The following is a 16,685-nucleotide window of genomic DNA, read 5'->3' as shown; positions in this document are numbered from 1 at the left end:
CTCCTCTCACCCACCTCCTCTATGGAGTCCAGAGGACAATCCCTCCTGACCAGTCTGTTCAGTCTCTTCCTGTCCCTCTCTGTGCTCCCTCCTCTCCAGCAGACCGCTGCATAGAAGACTGCAGATGCCACCACAGTGTCATGAAATGTCCACACCAGTCCTGCACACCCCAATGGACCTCAGTCTCCTCAGCAGGTGCAGACGACGTTGGCCCTTCTGGTACAGGATGTCTGTGTTGTGTGACCAGTCCAGTTTGTTATTGACATGAACATCCAGGTATTTGTAGGTCTCCACCCTCTCAATGTCCAATCCCTGGATGCTCACAGGTGGCGTCTGGGGTGTCTTCCTACAGAAGTCAATCACCATCTCCTTCGTCTTGCTGGTGTTGATGAAAGATGAAAGATGAAAGAACATGACCCTCACAGTCCTGCCGGTGTTCTCACGGAGAGTCATGGATCTGTGCAGCAGGTAGATGACTGCATCGTCCACCCCAATGCCGGGCTGATAAGCAAACTGCAGGGCATCCAGATTTGAGCTCACCAGGGGCGGAGGTTGCTCAGAATGATCCTCTCCATTGTATTCATCAGGTGATAAGTAAGGGCCACACGTCTGAAGTGGTCGGGCTCCCTGGGGTGTGTAGTCTTTGGGACTGGAACCATGCAGGAAGTCTTCCACAGAGCTGGGACCCTCTTCAGACTCAGGCTCAGGTTGAAGATGTGCAGGAGCACCTGACAGAGCTGGTCTGCACAGTCCATGAGGAGTCTGGAGCTGATACCATCAGGACCTGCAGCCTATCTCGCCTTCGGCGCTAATTGCGGAGTTTGCATGTTCTCCCCGTGCATGCGTGGGTTCCCTCCGGGGTCTCCGGCTTCCTCCCACAGTCCAAAAACATGCTAGTAAGGTTAATTGGTGACTCTAAGTCATTCCTGCCTGTGGCCATCAGACTCTACAACTCCCCCCTCTGAGTGTCTGACACACAGGCACCCATTTTAAACTGTGCACTGAACTCTTACTGAACATAAGCTGGACAATTGTGCAAATATTCAACTGTGCAATATGTTGACATAAATACTGCAAACACTGCTCATTTGTAAATAACTCTTATGTGTATAACTTTTGCACTGTAACTCTTTTTTTGTATTTAACTTTATTTATGCATTTAAGTTCATTCTGGCAATTATATTTCAATCACCATAGATCCACTCTCAGTATTTAATCTTTATCTGTATCTCTTATTCTATTGTACATATAAAGCACATATCTGACATTTGATGCCATATATCTCTCTTTCTCTGTGTCAGAGCAACTGTAACGCCCGAATCTCCCCGCGGGGATCAATGAAGTATTTGTGATTGTGATTAACAAATATCATATCAATCAGCGTTTTCTTATTTCTGCCTTATCCACCAAAAAACAAATTAGACCATCTCATCACATGTTTATAATATAAAGCTAAATAGATACAATATGCAAAAAATAATAAAATAAAAAATAATAAATAATAAAAATGGTTATTTTAGTATTAAATCCCTGGTTTTCAGTGAATACTCACAGTGTCCTCAGAGGTCGACTCCTGCTGCTACACCACAATCAGTCTGTGTCATTAATAGTGAAAAACAACTCTCAGCCGGTTGTTTCTCACCACCAGACTGACACAGCAGAAACATGGTGTATTTACCTTAAAGGAGTCACTTCTACAGAATAGAGACATGTGCGCATAATGTGTATAATATGACACAAACATCTGAGGCTGTATACATGTAATATGTTGCGTGATCGTCACATGAACAGAAGCTTCTGTCAAAGTGGAGCTGAGAGATCTCCTAAAGTAAAGGAGGGAGCACCCTGTCTCTATGATGACATCATGTTTCTGACACATTTTTAAGTTCGTTAAAACTTATTAAAATCCACAAACATCAATCATTTCTTTTCCTAATCATTTTTTTTTGCCAAAAGAAGAAACTGAGGGACAAGTCCATGCCCCCCGCCACCCTATCAGCGGGGTCAACACCCTGTAAAAAAGATCCTCCCTGCTCTCACCTACTCTGCCTCCCACTCTTGGGGTGCTGCAGGGATGCGGCCTTATCTGTAACTTTCTGGGGGATACAGGAACTCCTTATATGGAGTTTGTTTTTTACTTCGCAGCCTTGAACTATCTTGGTGAATCTCAGTGAGCAGTTTCTCACACTCTGAACGGAGGCCTAAGAACCTTTATGAATATTTGTGCTCTTTAGTATGATCCGTCTGAGTAACCTGGCTTAAACTCTCTTATGTATTAATCCAACGTAACACAGGACTAATGATTCTGACCATCTCATTATTCAACAGGTCACTTCATTCTGTAGGTTTTGTGGGCATAATTACAGATGTGTTAACACAGTGCTCAAGGGGGTACATTTTTTTAAAAATCTCCGACCTAATCGGTTACATACAGAAAATGCACATTTGAAGGTGTATTTCTTATTAAGAGACCTGTTTATCTTGTGTCTGTTTATATGTAGACTAATCAACAAGTCTTTTTTTCAGCCTGAATAACAATTGACCTTTTCTTGCTGTCGAGCACAGGCTGTTTATATTTCTGACTGCAGCTGTTCTTTCTGTCTTTTTTACTTTTATTTTATTATAATGACTATTTTTGTTTTCTAATAATGTTTACCTTGAGGACTTAAAATGTCCCTTCATTCAAATTAGAATGTATGCACATAAAAAATAGGACACCTTATTTCAGTTTGGTTTATTTCTCTTTGCTATCTTTAAACTCAGCAATGACAGGATTTATTATTACATTTCTGCATTGATTGAGTCTGACCTGACAGGATGAGTTGGACTGGTTGCAGGATTGCAGCCACTCCCTATTTAAGTTGTCCTGCTCTTTTTGACAAATTGTTAGCCTGATGAAGGTCTAGTACCGAAACTTTGCAAATAAATATCATTTCTGCAAGTTAGACAGTGTGCGGGAGTTTACACTTTGTTGGTTGTTTGACCTGTTCCTGTCCTATGCAAGCGTTTTTTCAACATAATATAGATATCTGAACTTTGGAATTGCATCTTTAACAGTGAAATTACTAAAAGCAGATATCCGTTATGACATTTCAGAATCAGAAATACTTTATTAATGCCCGGGGGGAAATTTGGGCGTTACAGTTCCTCTGACACAGAGAAAGCATAGAGAAATAAATGGTATAAAATAGAAGTAAGAAAAAGTGTCAAATATGTGCATTCTATATAAAATAAGAGATTAAGATAAAGATTAAATGCTGAGATGCTTTTTACTGCTCTCTGTTTATTCAGGAAGTTTTACATTCTGATATCAGGAATGTTTTTATAATTCGATATCTGATATCAAAATAATGACAAGTAACTTATCAATTCATTCATTTCATTTCATTATTCTGACACACAGGTTCCCACATGTCTGGACCATACAGTCATTGGTCTGGACAGAGCACGGTGACGTTCTTCATATCGGCGGGGCCAGAAGCCCCTACGTTCAGCCGTAGCCCCGCCCACCCCGCAGACATGTCCACACAGCCAGTTGAACAGGAAGTGCGCAGCTCGGCAGAGGGGGCTCTGAACTGGGCAGACAGCACTGAAACCTGGACCACCGCATATAAACACCGAATTATAATCTCACCCTGCACACAGACATGACAGACACTTTAATCTCTCCTTTAAACACCTACACAGGTGTCTCTCACAAGGTAAGTGACGTTGAGCACCTTGAAGAATCAGCCCCCTGAGTGTTTTCATGCTAACATTAGCCTAGCCACTCTAACTTCATGTGAAGTTCAGTTTTGCAGTAACCCACACAGTTAGACACAAGAGGTGTGAACGGGACCACTCAGCACCTGAATACCTGTCAGTGTAAATTTAAAGCTTCAGCGCTGCTAGCTAACTTTATAATGTTAGTGCTAAACACGTTAGCAAAGTTAGCATTAGTTAGTAATTAACTAAGTAAAGTACTAAATTAGTAGTCACTTTCATTTTCATAACTTTAACTCTGAAATAAGGAAGCTTAATGTACATGTCTGTCCTCTCACAGTTTAAACTTAGTTAAACAGTAAATCTGTCTATAACTGCATGTATCGTTAGCCATTTAATGCTGACTAGCATGAACTGTTCTTTGCTTCTCCTACCGTCTGTGTGGAATCGTGAATTTGTCTTTGAGCATTATTTATTTATTTATTTGTTTATTTGAAGCAGAAACGCTCCAAATGCTCCATCACGCATGCGCGTACGCTGCTTATGTTCGGTTAAGGCCAGAAGACTGACAGTCAGCCTTTAGCGTGTGGTTACCTGTAACTACATGGGGAAGTGTACATGTGAATCACTGAGCCGTGTCAGAGCTGAGACAGGCCACACGAACAGACTGCTTTGTAGTTTAAACACTGTGCTGTCAACAGTGATGATCAATCAGTGTGATTTAAAGGTTAACTAAAGGAAGATATCCACATTTGTTACTTAAATATCAGCCTGATGCTCTGTATCACCAGTCTAATCAGGGCTAAGTGTTCTATATACCGACATGCTCTGTCATGTTACCTTCACAGTGAGTCATCTTTCAGCTGCTGCTGTTACAGAAGCTCATCAGGTCCAAGCTCAGCTCTCATGTTATTAATCGCTAGTTTTTATTAACTTGGAACCAGGTCCAGTTCAGTTCTCAGTCCTGCCTGTGACGACTTTGATTTCTGTCTCTGTGCCGTGTTCACGAGTTGTTTGGTTTGACCCCACTTGCATGTGCTGCTCGATGCTCACAGCAAGATGCTTTCATTCACCTGTCACTCTTTATTTCTACAGATCAACAAGATGTTCACCAACAGCAACAGTCCTGGTGGGCCTCAGCTGAACCCTGTCCCATGTCCCAGTGCCAGCCCGACATCCGGCCCCCCCATAGGCTCCCTACTGGACAGGAGGGTGGTGGGGGTCCCGTCTGCAGGAGGTCTGTTTCATGACTCCGTCAGTCAGAGCCAGTTCATCAGCAGCTTCAGAGTGGATCCGTCTGTGCCGCTGGGAAACAACAAGGAGAATCATGTCTGTGAGCGCTCCCTCTCTGAGCCGGGGGAGACACTGTGTGTGGGGGGAGGAGGTCAGGTGACCTCGAGCCGCTATAAGACGGAGCTGTGTCGTCCATTCGAGGAGCACGGCTGCTGTAAGTATGGGGGGAAGTGTCAGTTTGCTCACGGCGTGCTGGAGCTGCGCAGTCTGAGCCGACACCCCAAATACAAGACGGAGCCATGCAGGACGTTCCACTCGGCCGGGCTCTGCCCCTACGGCCCCCGCTGCCACTTCATCCACCACCCAGAGGAGCGCCGCGGGCCCCCGCCCCTCCCCACCCGCACTCAGACGCAGCGCCCGCCACTGCAGCACAGCTTCAGCTTCAACGGATTCTCCAGCTGCAGCCCCCAGGACAGCCCCTCCTCCCTCACCCCCCCACCCACCTACACCCCCAAAGACCTCCCTCAGTGGCACAGCGGCCCACTAACCCTCTGCGGGCTGTTGGGCCCCGGCCTGAGGCCGTCACCTATGTCTGAGCCCTCACCCTGCTTCTTCCATCCCCCCTCAGAGAGCCCCCCCAGCCCCCCAGACTCCGTGTCTGACCAGGAGGAGGGGGAGCAGAGCAGCTGGGGGAGTCACAGCGGCTCTGACTCCCCCCTCCTCGACGCCTCCCGCCGCCTCCCCATCTTCAGCAGGCTCTCTGTGTCTGATGATTAAACATACTGCTCCCCAGGCCTGGGGGGTTTTCCCCTTCCTCCTTCCCCTCCTCCTGCTCCTCCTCCTCCTCTCTGCTGTGTTTACAGGACACTCTACAGTCATGTCATACAGGTGGATGTATCTTCACAGAGCCATTACATGTGGTGCCACTACCTTTGACCTCCTCAGTGTTCCTTATGAAGCAGAGATGGTGACATCATCAAAGTGCCTCAGGGGTCATGTGAAGCAGACAGGAAGCTCAGACTTTGTTTACCTTCTAACCATGACCAGCTTCCTGTTCCTGTCCCCTCGCCGGTGTCACGGTGACGCTCTCCTCCTGTGCCCTCTCTCTCTCTGATGATTATTGTTATTGTGGCGTTAACTTCCTGAAGCCTTCAGAATAAGAGCGCTGTCTGTCTCTGCTTATTTATCAGATGTATTTATTGTTGATCTTTTTTATTTAGTATTTATCTAAGAAACAAAGAGTATATTTCTATATTTAAATTATGATCCTCTGTGTTAATCACAACAGTATGACATATTTATTTTCTCACAGTTAATGATATTTATGACACTTTTAATCTTAATGTAAACACAGTGGTAGTATTGATGATTTCACAGCCTCCTGCTCCGTGTCTGAGGCCTATAACCTTTCTGAGCTGCTTTACCTCACTCTAAAGGTGAGGGGCTCTCTGGGTGCAGGTGGGGCTCTGACAGGTGGACGAGCTGCTGGTCCTTGCTCACCTGTCTGCACACAGCACTGAAATTCACTGTGAATGGATTTGTTAACAGTCAAACTTTAAGGCCTTAAACCTCTGTGCTGAGGTGTTTTTCAGACACAGGAACGACCTCCTCACTGACCTTTGACCCTGATACAGATACAGAGGGAGTACTCAAATATGAAAGTGAGTGAGTTAACCTTTTCTCTGTGCTCTCATATATGACTCCACAAAGGTCCTCAGGAGGCTGCTTTCTTAAACATAGCCATAGCCATATTATAGGTTTTTATAACATCTGAACTGATGCTGATAAATCTGTGCCAAAGAACAATGTGTGTGTACCTTTAAACAACAACACGTCAGCGTGTTACAGGAGAACAGCCTGCAGAGCGTCTGCATCACTAACACTCAACATCAGTCTAACTTAGCCTCACTGTGCTCACTTTCATGGTGCTGCAGCTCCTTTGTCATCACAACCTTTATTACGTCATCATCACGTCACTGTGACGGAATCTTTAAAGCTCTTATTTTGAAAAGGTTCCTCCTGTGTTGCGCACAGACTCGCAGCACTTTGACTGGTGATGGTGACGATGATGTTATCTCGGTCTGTTTGAAGTGCCTATGATACATTCCAGACGTGTGACAGTCTCACCTGTGCTGCTCAGGTTTCAGGTAATCAGTGAACTGTTGTATGTAGCACTGACTTTATTTTGTAATGACAGAATAAACTAATAAACATGTATTTATATTGAACGTGTGACTTCTTTCATCTTTCATCAAGAGAACAAAAAGGCTCTGAGCAGAGCAGCAGGAGGTACACTATCAGAGTGACTGAGTGTATATCTGCTGTAACATCACAGACTGAACACTGACTTTACCTCTCTTTCAAACACTTCCTGCCTCCTGCTCATAGACTGTATATAGGAAGTGGACACCCTGAGGACACCCAGTAGTTAGCCTTTGTGCTGTCGCCATCTTGTTTTCTGGAGGTAAGTTATCAGCTAACGCTAGTGCTAGCTTGGTTTGGAAGGCGAATCCATACAGCACAGTAAATTTGCTAAATTAAGATGCTAATTTAACAACCGACTTCTCAGTGTTTTTAAAACCACATCGCATTTGTCTGCTGTGTAGACACATGGAGGTGAGAGGAGAGGGGCAGGGTCAGTGTGAGGGGGGATAACAACATGCAGTGATCCATCGTCTGTGAGTCTGTCAGAGAGCAGGTCACTGTCTTCAGCTGGAATGAGACTGGGGACTGGGTTTGTTTGGGGACGTGTGTGTGTGTGTGTGTGTGTGAGTGTGTTGGGGGTGGGAGAGCGGGGCAGAGTGTGTATTCAGTGTGTACACAGATGTAACACCCCCATCCTCGCTCGATGTCCCTTCTTAAACAAACATCTCTTGATTCTCACCCCGTTGTCCCCCCAGGTGTTGTGTCATATTTGTGTCACCTTCATTGACCTGCTGCACCTAAACATGACCCTACCCAGAGACCGCCTCCTGACAGGGGCACAGACTCATATGTGACAGCACGCCATCTAGCGGTGACAAAGTGACATTACAACAGCCAACAGGTTGATGTGACAGGACACCATTCATCACCTTACTGCAGGTAAAGAGTTAACACTCAGTCACTGCATCAATTAATTCTACAGGTGTTCACACTGAACACTGTAAAATATCAGCTTAAATTCTCTATTAAAGACATTCTCTGGTTATTCTACAGATGTCATCACAAACAGAGAAGAGCAGTGTGTTCTTCTCATGGAAACATTATCATCACCTGATTATTGTAACAGCAGTCTACATCTGCTATTCTGACAATTACACTCCTGGAAAAGGTTAATGCCATAACAACACTTTCAGTTCACTATTGTTCAAAAATAGTTTTTTGTTGCTTTTTAAACAAATGACTTATTTCACAGGTTTCTGAGAGTGGACATTAAAACTGTTCAAACTAGATCTCTGTCATTTCTTTTGTTTCTAAAGTTAAGAAAGATGATTTGAAAGATACTACAGATATTTATCCACAAAGTGACGTCTTAAGGTGAAATTATGTACGTATATTTAGTATTTTGTTTTGATTTTTCTCTTCAAATGAGAGAATTAGACTTTCATTTTCACTATATTCCCTCACTTAAAGTGAATACTGCACATGAAAATTGCCTGAAAAGTGTATTTGATATGATGTTACGTCAGAATAAACTATCTTTGTTCTCCTCTGTGGGTGTTGAATCTCCCGTCAGGTTACAGACACTTTCTATGTTTAGTTTGACTCTGAACCATAAAAGAAGCTTACTAGTATTATGTGGCTTTGACAGTTAAGGCGGCTCCAGCAGTACGTCACTCGTATCTTGGCCAATCAGCCAACTCCGTGTATCAGGCTGCGGGTTCACAGGTCAGGGGTTGCTAAGGGTAGCTCAAGATGGCGGCGGGCGGACTGCGTTGTAAGAAACGCTGAAACAGATTTATCAGACGGATAACAGTGAAAAAGAAGTCGCCTGTGCTGCACTATCTGACGGCTATCCTGTACGGCTTTCCTCCGGGGGGACACGGACTGTCATGGCGCTGCTGTACGGCTTTTTATGGCGGCTCCTGCTGCTCCTGGTCCACGTCAACAGAGCGCTGGTCTCCTGGCTCCGTGTCCGGCTCCGGAGCTGGAAGGGCCGGTTGTGGGAGCGGGCGATGGCCGCTCTGCTACTGCCGTTAGCATTAGCTGGGTTCCCGGACCAGCAGAAGAAGTTAAACCAGAGCCCCGATGCAAACGCTAACCCGGTGACCGGGAGCCGCGCTGCAGGTCGCCGGGCACGGTGGCTGTCTGACGGCAGGTCTCTGGAGAAGCTGCCGGTCCACATCGGCCTGCTGGTGGCGGAAGAGGAGCTCAGCTACACGGACACAGCGAACCTGGTGGTGTGGTGCATGGCCGTGGGAATATCCTATGTCAGCGTCTACGATCAGCACGGTACAGATATTACTCTTTATTATTACTTGTCTGTGTCCGAGTTATCTGCTGGTTATCACACCGATATTTGGTCCTGCTGGTTTATCTAATAAAGGCAGTATATCAGGGCTGAATGTGCTCAAGTGTATTATGAAGTAAATTCTGCTCTTTGTTTCTTAAAATAAACACCACAGTTTGTCAAACTGCTATTTAATAAAGTGTCTCAGTGGCCGATCTTCATGTTTAGGAAGTATTTAGACTTAAATAATTTTTACTTAATGTAAGTTATAAAAATGATCCTCCTCCTTCCAGGGAAATGAGCCCTAGTCCTCTGGGGCTTATTTCAGTGTCATCATGTGACTGCAGAGGTTATATTAGTTTGTTCCACATTACGGGCCTCAGCTGTACAGTCACGTCTCTGACACGTCTAAATAAGACTGTAGTGTTGGTGCTGCCCTACTGAATGTCTGATATTATATACTGTCTGATGTTTTCCTTATTAAATGTGACACCCAGTGTTATATAGTTAGAGTTTAGATGTAAGGAAAGGTTCTCTAATTCTACAACAGAAATATAAGCATAGAGAAAATATAAAAAGGTACAAAATAAGAACACACTTGCACATATACTCCAGTATGAGGGAACACCATGTATAGAAATAATACATACTGTATGTGTACGATGACATTTAACAAAGGCTGAGATTTAAAATGGTAATACATATTAAGATTCACACACAGCTGAGGTATAACACAGGCGTACAGCTGAGTCAGCCCTGCTCAGGTAATGAGTCTGAATGGACTCCTGTATGGTGACAGCCTGTCATGTAGTGAGACAGACTGTTTCTGATGAACTGGTGATAAACTGGTTTATTTCAGTGTGTGACACACACAGTCTGTTCCTGTACAGGCTGTTTTATTACCTTTGTGATTGTATCTGTCACTGCCGTGCTCTCAGGTGAGACACCTCGCCTGTACTCTCCCCCCCCCAGCAGTGGAATATATGATCATGGGTTTGTACAGTGTGCTGCATTAACAATGTGCTCATCATCTTTAGGTGTTTTCCAGAAGAATAACTCCCGCATGTTGGAGGAGATCGTGAGGCAGCAGCAGGACCTGCTGGGCGTTGAAGGATCCAAGTACAACGTGGAGATGCTGAGTAATGGCAGCGACACACACCAGCAGCACGGTGAGGAGCATTTCACTTGACAGCTTTCTGCAGGTGACTGAGTCTTACATGTCAGAAGATGGTGAAACACTCGCACTTGTCTGCTGTGTAGACACATGGAGGTGAGAGGAGAGGGGCAAGGTCAGTGTGAGGGGGGATAACAACATGCAGTGATCCATCGTCTGTGAGTCTGTCAGAGAGCAGGTCACTGTCCTCAGCTGGAATGAGACTGGGGACTGGGTTTGTTTGGGGACGTGTGTATGTGTGTGTGTGTGTGTGTTGGGGGTGGGAGAGCGGGGCAGAGTGTGTATTCAGTGTGTACACAGATGTAACACCCCCATCCTCGCTCGATGTCCCTTCTTAAACAAACATCTCTTGAATCTCACCCCGTTGTCCCCCCAGGTGTTGTGTCATATTTGTGTCACCTTCATTGACCTGCTGCACCTAAACGTGACCCCACCCACAGACCGCCTCCTGACAGGGGCACAGACTCTGACACAACACCGGCAGCTTCATAATAGAAACAGGGACACTCAGAGTTCAGTTGTTGTCCGAACGTTTCATAAAGAATAAATTAACTAAAGCAAACAACAACAGTAAACTGAATATGTCATGTTGTGCCTCCCTTCATTCACCTGTCAGGTTCCCTCTCTGTGCTCGCTGTAGAACAGAGTCAGCATTGATTAAAGGTATAAACAGTTTATTTAAAGTCCTTATGTTTTTATTTTATGTTCTGACTCAACAAAAGCAGACGAGTCATGGAGCCCACAGGTGCAACTACAAACCGCTGGTGTGTTAGCAGGCTTAGCATGTTAGCTCAGTGGTCCCTCTAGCATCGTTTACAGCCCCTCCAGTCTCCATAATCAGCTGTGGGTCTGTAGTGTGTGTGTGTGTGTGTCACAGTCATAAATGAGATTAGTGACGTGCTGCATGTAAACAGCTGACCTGGTCACCACAGAGCACATAAACACAGAGTCCTCTGTGTGACCTGCTCGAACCAATGACTGTATATATAGATGGACGACGCATCTCCATCTGCTCCCATTGTACGAAATTGATGCCAAAATAGCCCCTGTGATAGGCGCTGCCATCTTGTTGTTTAACAGCAGAACAGCTTCTCTGTGTTGGTCTGAGGTTAACGTTCACAGGTATGGAAACTTCACTGACTGTAGTGATTGTTTTTGTTACGTTTCCACTCGAGGATCGTCCTCCGCTCTGCTCACCCGGAACTGATCGGCTGCAGGAGCCGAATTTGTCAACAGAGCTGTCAGTCATCATTTTGACAGGAACAAATAACTAATTGAAATTAAACTTTTCAGAAAAATGAACCCTTGGACGTAAATCAGCATGATAAGAACAAACTATAATGACAGAAACCATGTTTGAGAAAAATGTATTTGGCGTGTGTTTTGATTTTATAGTTTGACTCATGTCCCATCTGTTAACATGGAGGAGGCGGGCTTTATGACCTATACTGCAGCCAGTCAGCAGGGGGCACCCGAAATGTTTTGGCTTCACTTTTAGGGAGCTGTCATGTCGTCCATCTTTTCATACAGTCTATGGCTCGAACTCATTGTTGTTATTTAAAGCCCCGCCCACATCAGGCTACAGCTTTATCATTATATTATATAAATATTGCTTTATTTATCAATATATGATATATATTACACTGTTAAATAAGATGAGTTGTAGAAATGTAAAGCAGCAGTGTTTTTGCTCCCCCTCCCACTCAATGCATGAACAGCTGAGTGACTGTGACTGTGTGTTTTATGGTTTAGTCCTCATGTGTAAGAACAGTGTGATGTTTGTTAACACGCTGCACACACACACACGATCCTTAACAAACAGCTTAGTGTGACTGTAGAAGCAGAGGATCCTGGAGGAAACCTGCAGGTTGTGATCCGTCTTTGTGTTGGGGTGGGGTTTCACATTCCTCTGTGGGGGGAGGGGGGGTTATTTTCTTCAGGGACACAAAGACATAAGCTGACACCCCGATAACATCCTCAGGCTTCTGTCTCACATCATCTCAGTGTGTTTACACCTGGGCCGACAGGTCGGGTTAACACTGTTTGTTTGTGTTGTTGTGTGACTTCTTCACTGCTTAGTTCAGATCCAACTCTTCATTTACATCCAGTAACTCTAGCTAACAGGTGGAGGCAGCAGCAGAGCAGCAGCTCCTGCGCTCTGTGAGGTAAAATCACAGTTTTTGTGAATGGAGTCTGGTGTGTGGGCAGAGAGTGATGTAACGTCTGTTTCTGTACCTGACACCTCAGGTACACACACCACAGGTACACACATTAGGTATACACAGATCAGGTATACAAACATTGTAATGTCCTCATCACAGTCACTTGTAGCTTGAGAACAACCCGGTCTGAAAGGCTCAAAGATAGGATCAAAGACAGGAGGCGTCACTCTGTTGATTTGTCATATATGACATGAATATTCTTTGTATGCCATGTGGACCAACAAAGTCTGTAGGCTCACTGATGGTGTGTGTTCATTCCACTGCAGGTTTCAGGTGATCATGTCTAATGTGTGTGTCTGTCTGTCTCTCCCTGTCTGTCTGTCAGTGGTGTCGTGTCGGCCTGCGGTGAAGCTGCTGTGTCCGGAGGACGGGAAGCAGAGCATCGTGCAGGCGGCTCAGCAGCTCTGTCGCTCTGTGGAGAACAGAGAGAGGAGCTCCAAAGACATCAGCGTCACCATGCTGGACTCTCTGCTCAGAGGTACCTCACACTGTCTGTCCATCATCAGCAGTGTGGACATGCAGGAAATGTCTGTCTGTCTGATGATGTACTTCCTGTGTGCTTCCAGAGTCGAAGAACGTTCCAGACCCTGAGCTGGTGCTGAAGTTCGGTCCTGTGGACAGCACGCTGGGCTTCCTGCCCTGGCACATCCGACTCACTGAGTTCATGTAAGTCTGCCTGCCTGTGTGCCTGTCTGTCTGTCTTAATGTGTATATTTTAATGAGTGCAGCTCTGATTTCAGTCGTTAACTAAGCAACATTTGAATTGACGTCACTGTCAGACACTTTACTGCCCGTGTTAGAGGAGGTGTGTTGCTCCTGTATGTGAGGTCATGAACTCATGAACTACCGGAAGTAGTTCAGGAGCCGCCATATTGAGGGCCGTCTCAAAGCTCTTATCGCTGCTGGAGTTCCGAGGAGCGACAAGCGAGGATACACGAGAGCAGCCTCCACGGAAGTCTTTTACTGGCCGACACGCCCCCTTATTAGAGATCAGTTAGTGATTGGACGCTGCAGCAGATCGGACTGATGTGAAACTTCACAACATCACCGGAGTTTCATACCGCAGAGAGGAAGAAGCGGACCTTAAAACAGACTTTACAGGGCGCCTTGAAACCGACTATAAACAACGTCGGTATAATGAGTTGGTATTTGACAAGCTGAGATCGTTTAGAACGAAATATTGATCATAACGTAAAATATATAAAATGCAGTGAATAACTGCAGATTTGTTTTCTGAGTCAACATCTGAGTACAAATCATCTAAAAATCAAAAGCAGCAAAAACAGATTAATTTCTATTAAATTTAATCTAAAAAAATACCTCTTGTCATGATCAGTTATTTCCCTTACAGATGAATGAATGAATTCAGAGGGAGCAGGAGAGTCTCTCTGTCAGCAGGTAACACTTTTTACGTGTGAGAGTGATCATCAGTGAGGTCGGGTTTGATCAGCGTGACGTGAGTTCTATTTATCCTGAAACTTTGAGCCTAATAAATCATTTTCATTGTTCATGAACAGACAGTATTTGGACTTATTACATAATTAATTCAGATCAGATGATCAGTGATCAAAAATGTAAATAATGAACAAATAATATAAAGACACAGTGCTGGTAGGAAATGTCCGTCTGGCTCTGCAGCAGGAACACAGACTGCAGCCTGTTCTTCATGTGCAGGTGTTTGTTACACAGGTAACAGGTTACAGAGAGAAAACACTGTTACTGTGTTTTATTAGAATTAATACAGAGCACATGTGTACAGACACAAACAGCTGTTAAAGCAGACTGACAGCTGATCCAGCGGTGATCAGATGACGCGATCATCACAAACGGACGTCGCAGCACGTGACGCTTCATCGAAGGACGTCTCATGTCTCTTAAAAAACATTCCCTCGTTTCCTCTCTCCTCTCTTGGTTTCCTCGCGTCTCTCCTTGCATCTCTGGTGTGAGGGACTAAGACGCAAGTGAAAGACGCAAGTGAAGGGAACATGGATGCAATTTAAGAGACTTGGGAAGCAGCCCTGGTCTGTGTGAGGTCTCACAGCCTGAGACTCTTCAGGTGTGTGTGAGTGTGACATAAAGACAGCAGAGTGCCTCCTCAGTGTGACCAGCAGATGGCAGTGTCAGCCTCTCTGTGTAGCTGTGTGTTACTCTCTGGTTGTGCACAGTATGTTACTTCCTGTGTGTAAAGTGTGTGTCTCTCTGTGTCCTCAGCTCGCTGCCCTCCCACAGAAACGTGTCGTATGAGGATCTGCTGGGCGCTCTGCAGAGGTACGGCTCCTGTCAGCAGCGGCTCGGTCAGTGACGAGCAGCCGCCCAGGTGTGAGCACGTGCAGAGGAAGTGTGGAGCGGCCTTGTCCTCTCTGCGTCTTTGACACACACAGACAAAGACAGCTGACATCCTGTCACCAGCTCTGTTCTCATAACGAGCTCACATTCCAGGACGTGAACATGGGCAGACTGAGACAGACCCCGCTCTGTCTGCGGGACCCTCCGGCTGCTGTTTGTCAGGCAGACTCCAGCTGCTGTTTCCTGCTGAGGACCAGACGTCTGTCCGATCACAGCCCAGGAGAATCAGAGCTTTGTGCTGCTCCCAGCTCGGGACAGAGACTTCATGATGTGTAAATATGAGAGAGAGAGAGAGAGCTCTCTGTGGCTCTGTGTTCGTCCCTGTGGCCTCCAGCTTACAGCCATGTGTTCATGTGTTCATGTGTTCATGTTGCTGCAGACGCTTCCTGTGTGACTGACTGAGCTCTGAAATAAACGAATGCACTGTCTGAGAGTGTCTCTGCTACAGACGAGTCAGTTTCACTGTAATGAAATATAATCCAGTATCTTTAAACCTCAGCCTGCAGCAGTAAAACAGGCTGTAATGTCTGCAACATAATTCTTGATGGATCAAAGTGCGTCCTCTAAAAGTTCTTGTTGTTTCCACTGACAGGCTCAGATTGTTCTGAGTGTCTGTAACAAAAAGCTCTGTCTCTGTAGGGATCCTTTCTGTAATGACGTCAGAGGAAGAGGATTCTTCTTTAACCACAGACAGACGTTAGATCGCTCTCCGCACACACATCAGACTCCATTGACAAAAACAGTGATTTTACCTCACACAGCACAGGAGCTGCTGCTCTTCTGCTGCCTTCATTTGTTAGTTAGTTTGTGTTATTGTGGTGCTTTGGTGTTTAGAATGGTTAGTTTGGATCCCACACAATACCTGTGTAACACACAATAACACAAACTAACCTACCAGTAGAGGAAGCTTTAGACCAGCAGCTCCTGTGATCTGTGAGGTAAAATCACCATTTTTCTACATGGAGTCTGGTGTGTTTGGAGAGCGATGTAACGTCTGCTTGTGTTAAAAATAAAAAAAGAAATAAAAGCCCGTTTTACTGCTGCAGACTGAAACAATCTACTGGAGCGATATTTGAGTCTTTGCATCACCACCAGCTGATCTGATGACATCACTGAGAAGGGGAGTGACAGGTGCAGAATCTGAGCAGGTAGACGATTGGACAGGTTGGAAACAAACTTGTAGCTGACTTAAAGCTCCTGTGAGGAGTTTTTCGCTGGTTATGAAACAGACTGAATTCAATTCTGATGACTCTATATGAGCTACAAAAGCAAACCAGAGCATCAGCAACAAGACTCATTATTTCTATAGAGTTATTTTTAATGCCTGAGACTGCTGGTGGTGGTGGTGGTAGGTGTCAGACAAAGCGATTAACTGCACGCTGCCTTTGTTTACATTTTCCGGGGCAGAAATGTAAAGTGTGAGTGATACATTTGACTGTGAAAGAAAGCAGGATGAGATTTGTTGTTACAAACCACCACTGAAGCACGTACAGGACAAAATGAGCAAAGAGATAAGATGTACGTCTTTGTCCACAGGGGGCGCCAAAATCAACACAAACTGAAAGTTCCTCACAGC

The 16,685-nt window shown here is 45.2% G+C and overlaps 2 protein-coding genes across 2 annotated transcripts; both read left to right on the top strand.

Annotated features, from left to right (window-relative positions):
• Positions 1 to 3,546: 3,546 nt before the first annotated feature.
• LOC138611319 (mRNA decay activator protein ZFP36L1-like) lies at positions 3,547 to 7,141 on the top strand. The gene is made up of 2 exons (XM_069684354.1): positions 3,547 to 3,701; positions 4,798 to 7,141. The coding sequence occupies exons 1-2, from the start codon at positions 3,648 to 3,650 to the stop codon at positions 5,710 to 5,712; spliced, it is 969 nt and encodes a 322-aa protein (XP_069540455.1). The 5' UTR covers positions 3,547 to 3,647; the 3' UTR covers positions 5,713 to 7,141.
• A 1,690-nt stretch (positions 7,142 to 8,831) lies between these two features.
• nus1 (NUS1 dehydrodolichyl diphosphate synthase subunit) lies at positions 8,832 to 15,537 on the top strand. The gene is made up of 5 exons (XM_069684398.1): positions 8,832 to 9,369; positions 10,405 to 10,536; positions 13,089 to 13,241; positions 13,330 to 13,429; positions 14,975 to 15,537. Exons 1-5 carry the CDS (start codon positions 8,970 to 8,972, stop codon positions 15,063 to 15,065), a joined length of 876 nt encoding a protein of 291 aa, XP_069540499.1. The 5' UTR covers positions 8,832 to 8,969; the 3' UTR covers positions 15,066 to 15,537.
• Positions 15,538 to 16,685: the final 1,148 nt, after the last annotated feature.

Source organism: Semicossyphus pulcher, unplaced genomic scaffold (genome assembly GCF_022749685.1).
Source record: "Semicossyphus pulcher isolate SPU_LCO1_2020_fin unplaced genomic scaffold, fSemPul1.0.p SCAF_11, whole genome shotgun sequence".
In the NCBI taxonomy this organism is placed as follows: Eukaryota; Metazoa; Chordata; class Actinopteri; order Labriformes; family Labridae; genus Semicossyphus; species Semicossyphus pulcher.
The sequence above is the reverse complement of the archived record's forward strand: the minus strand, read 5'-3'. Positions and strand labels throughout refer to the sequence as shown.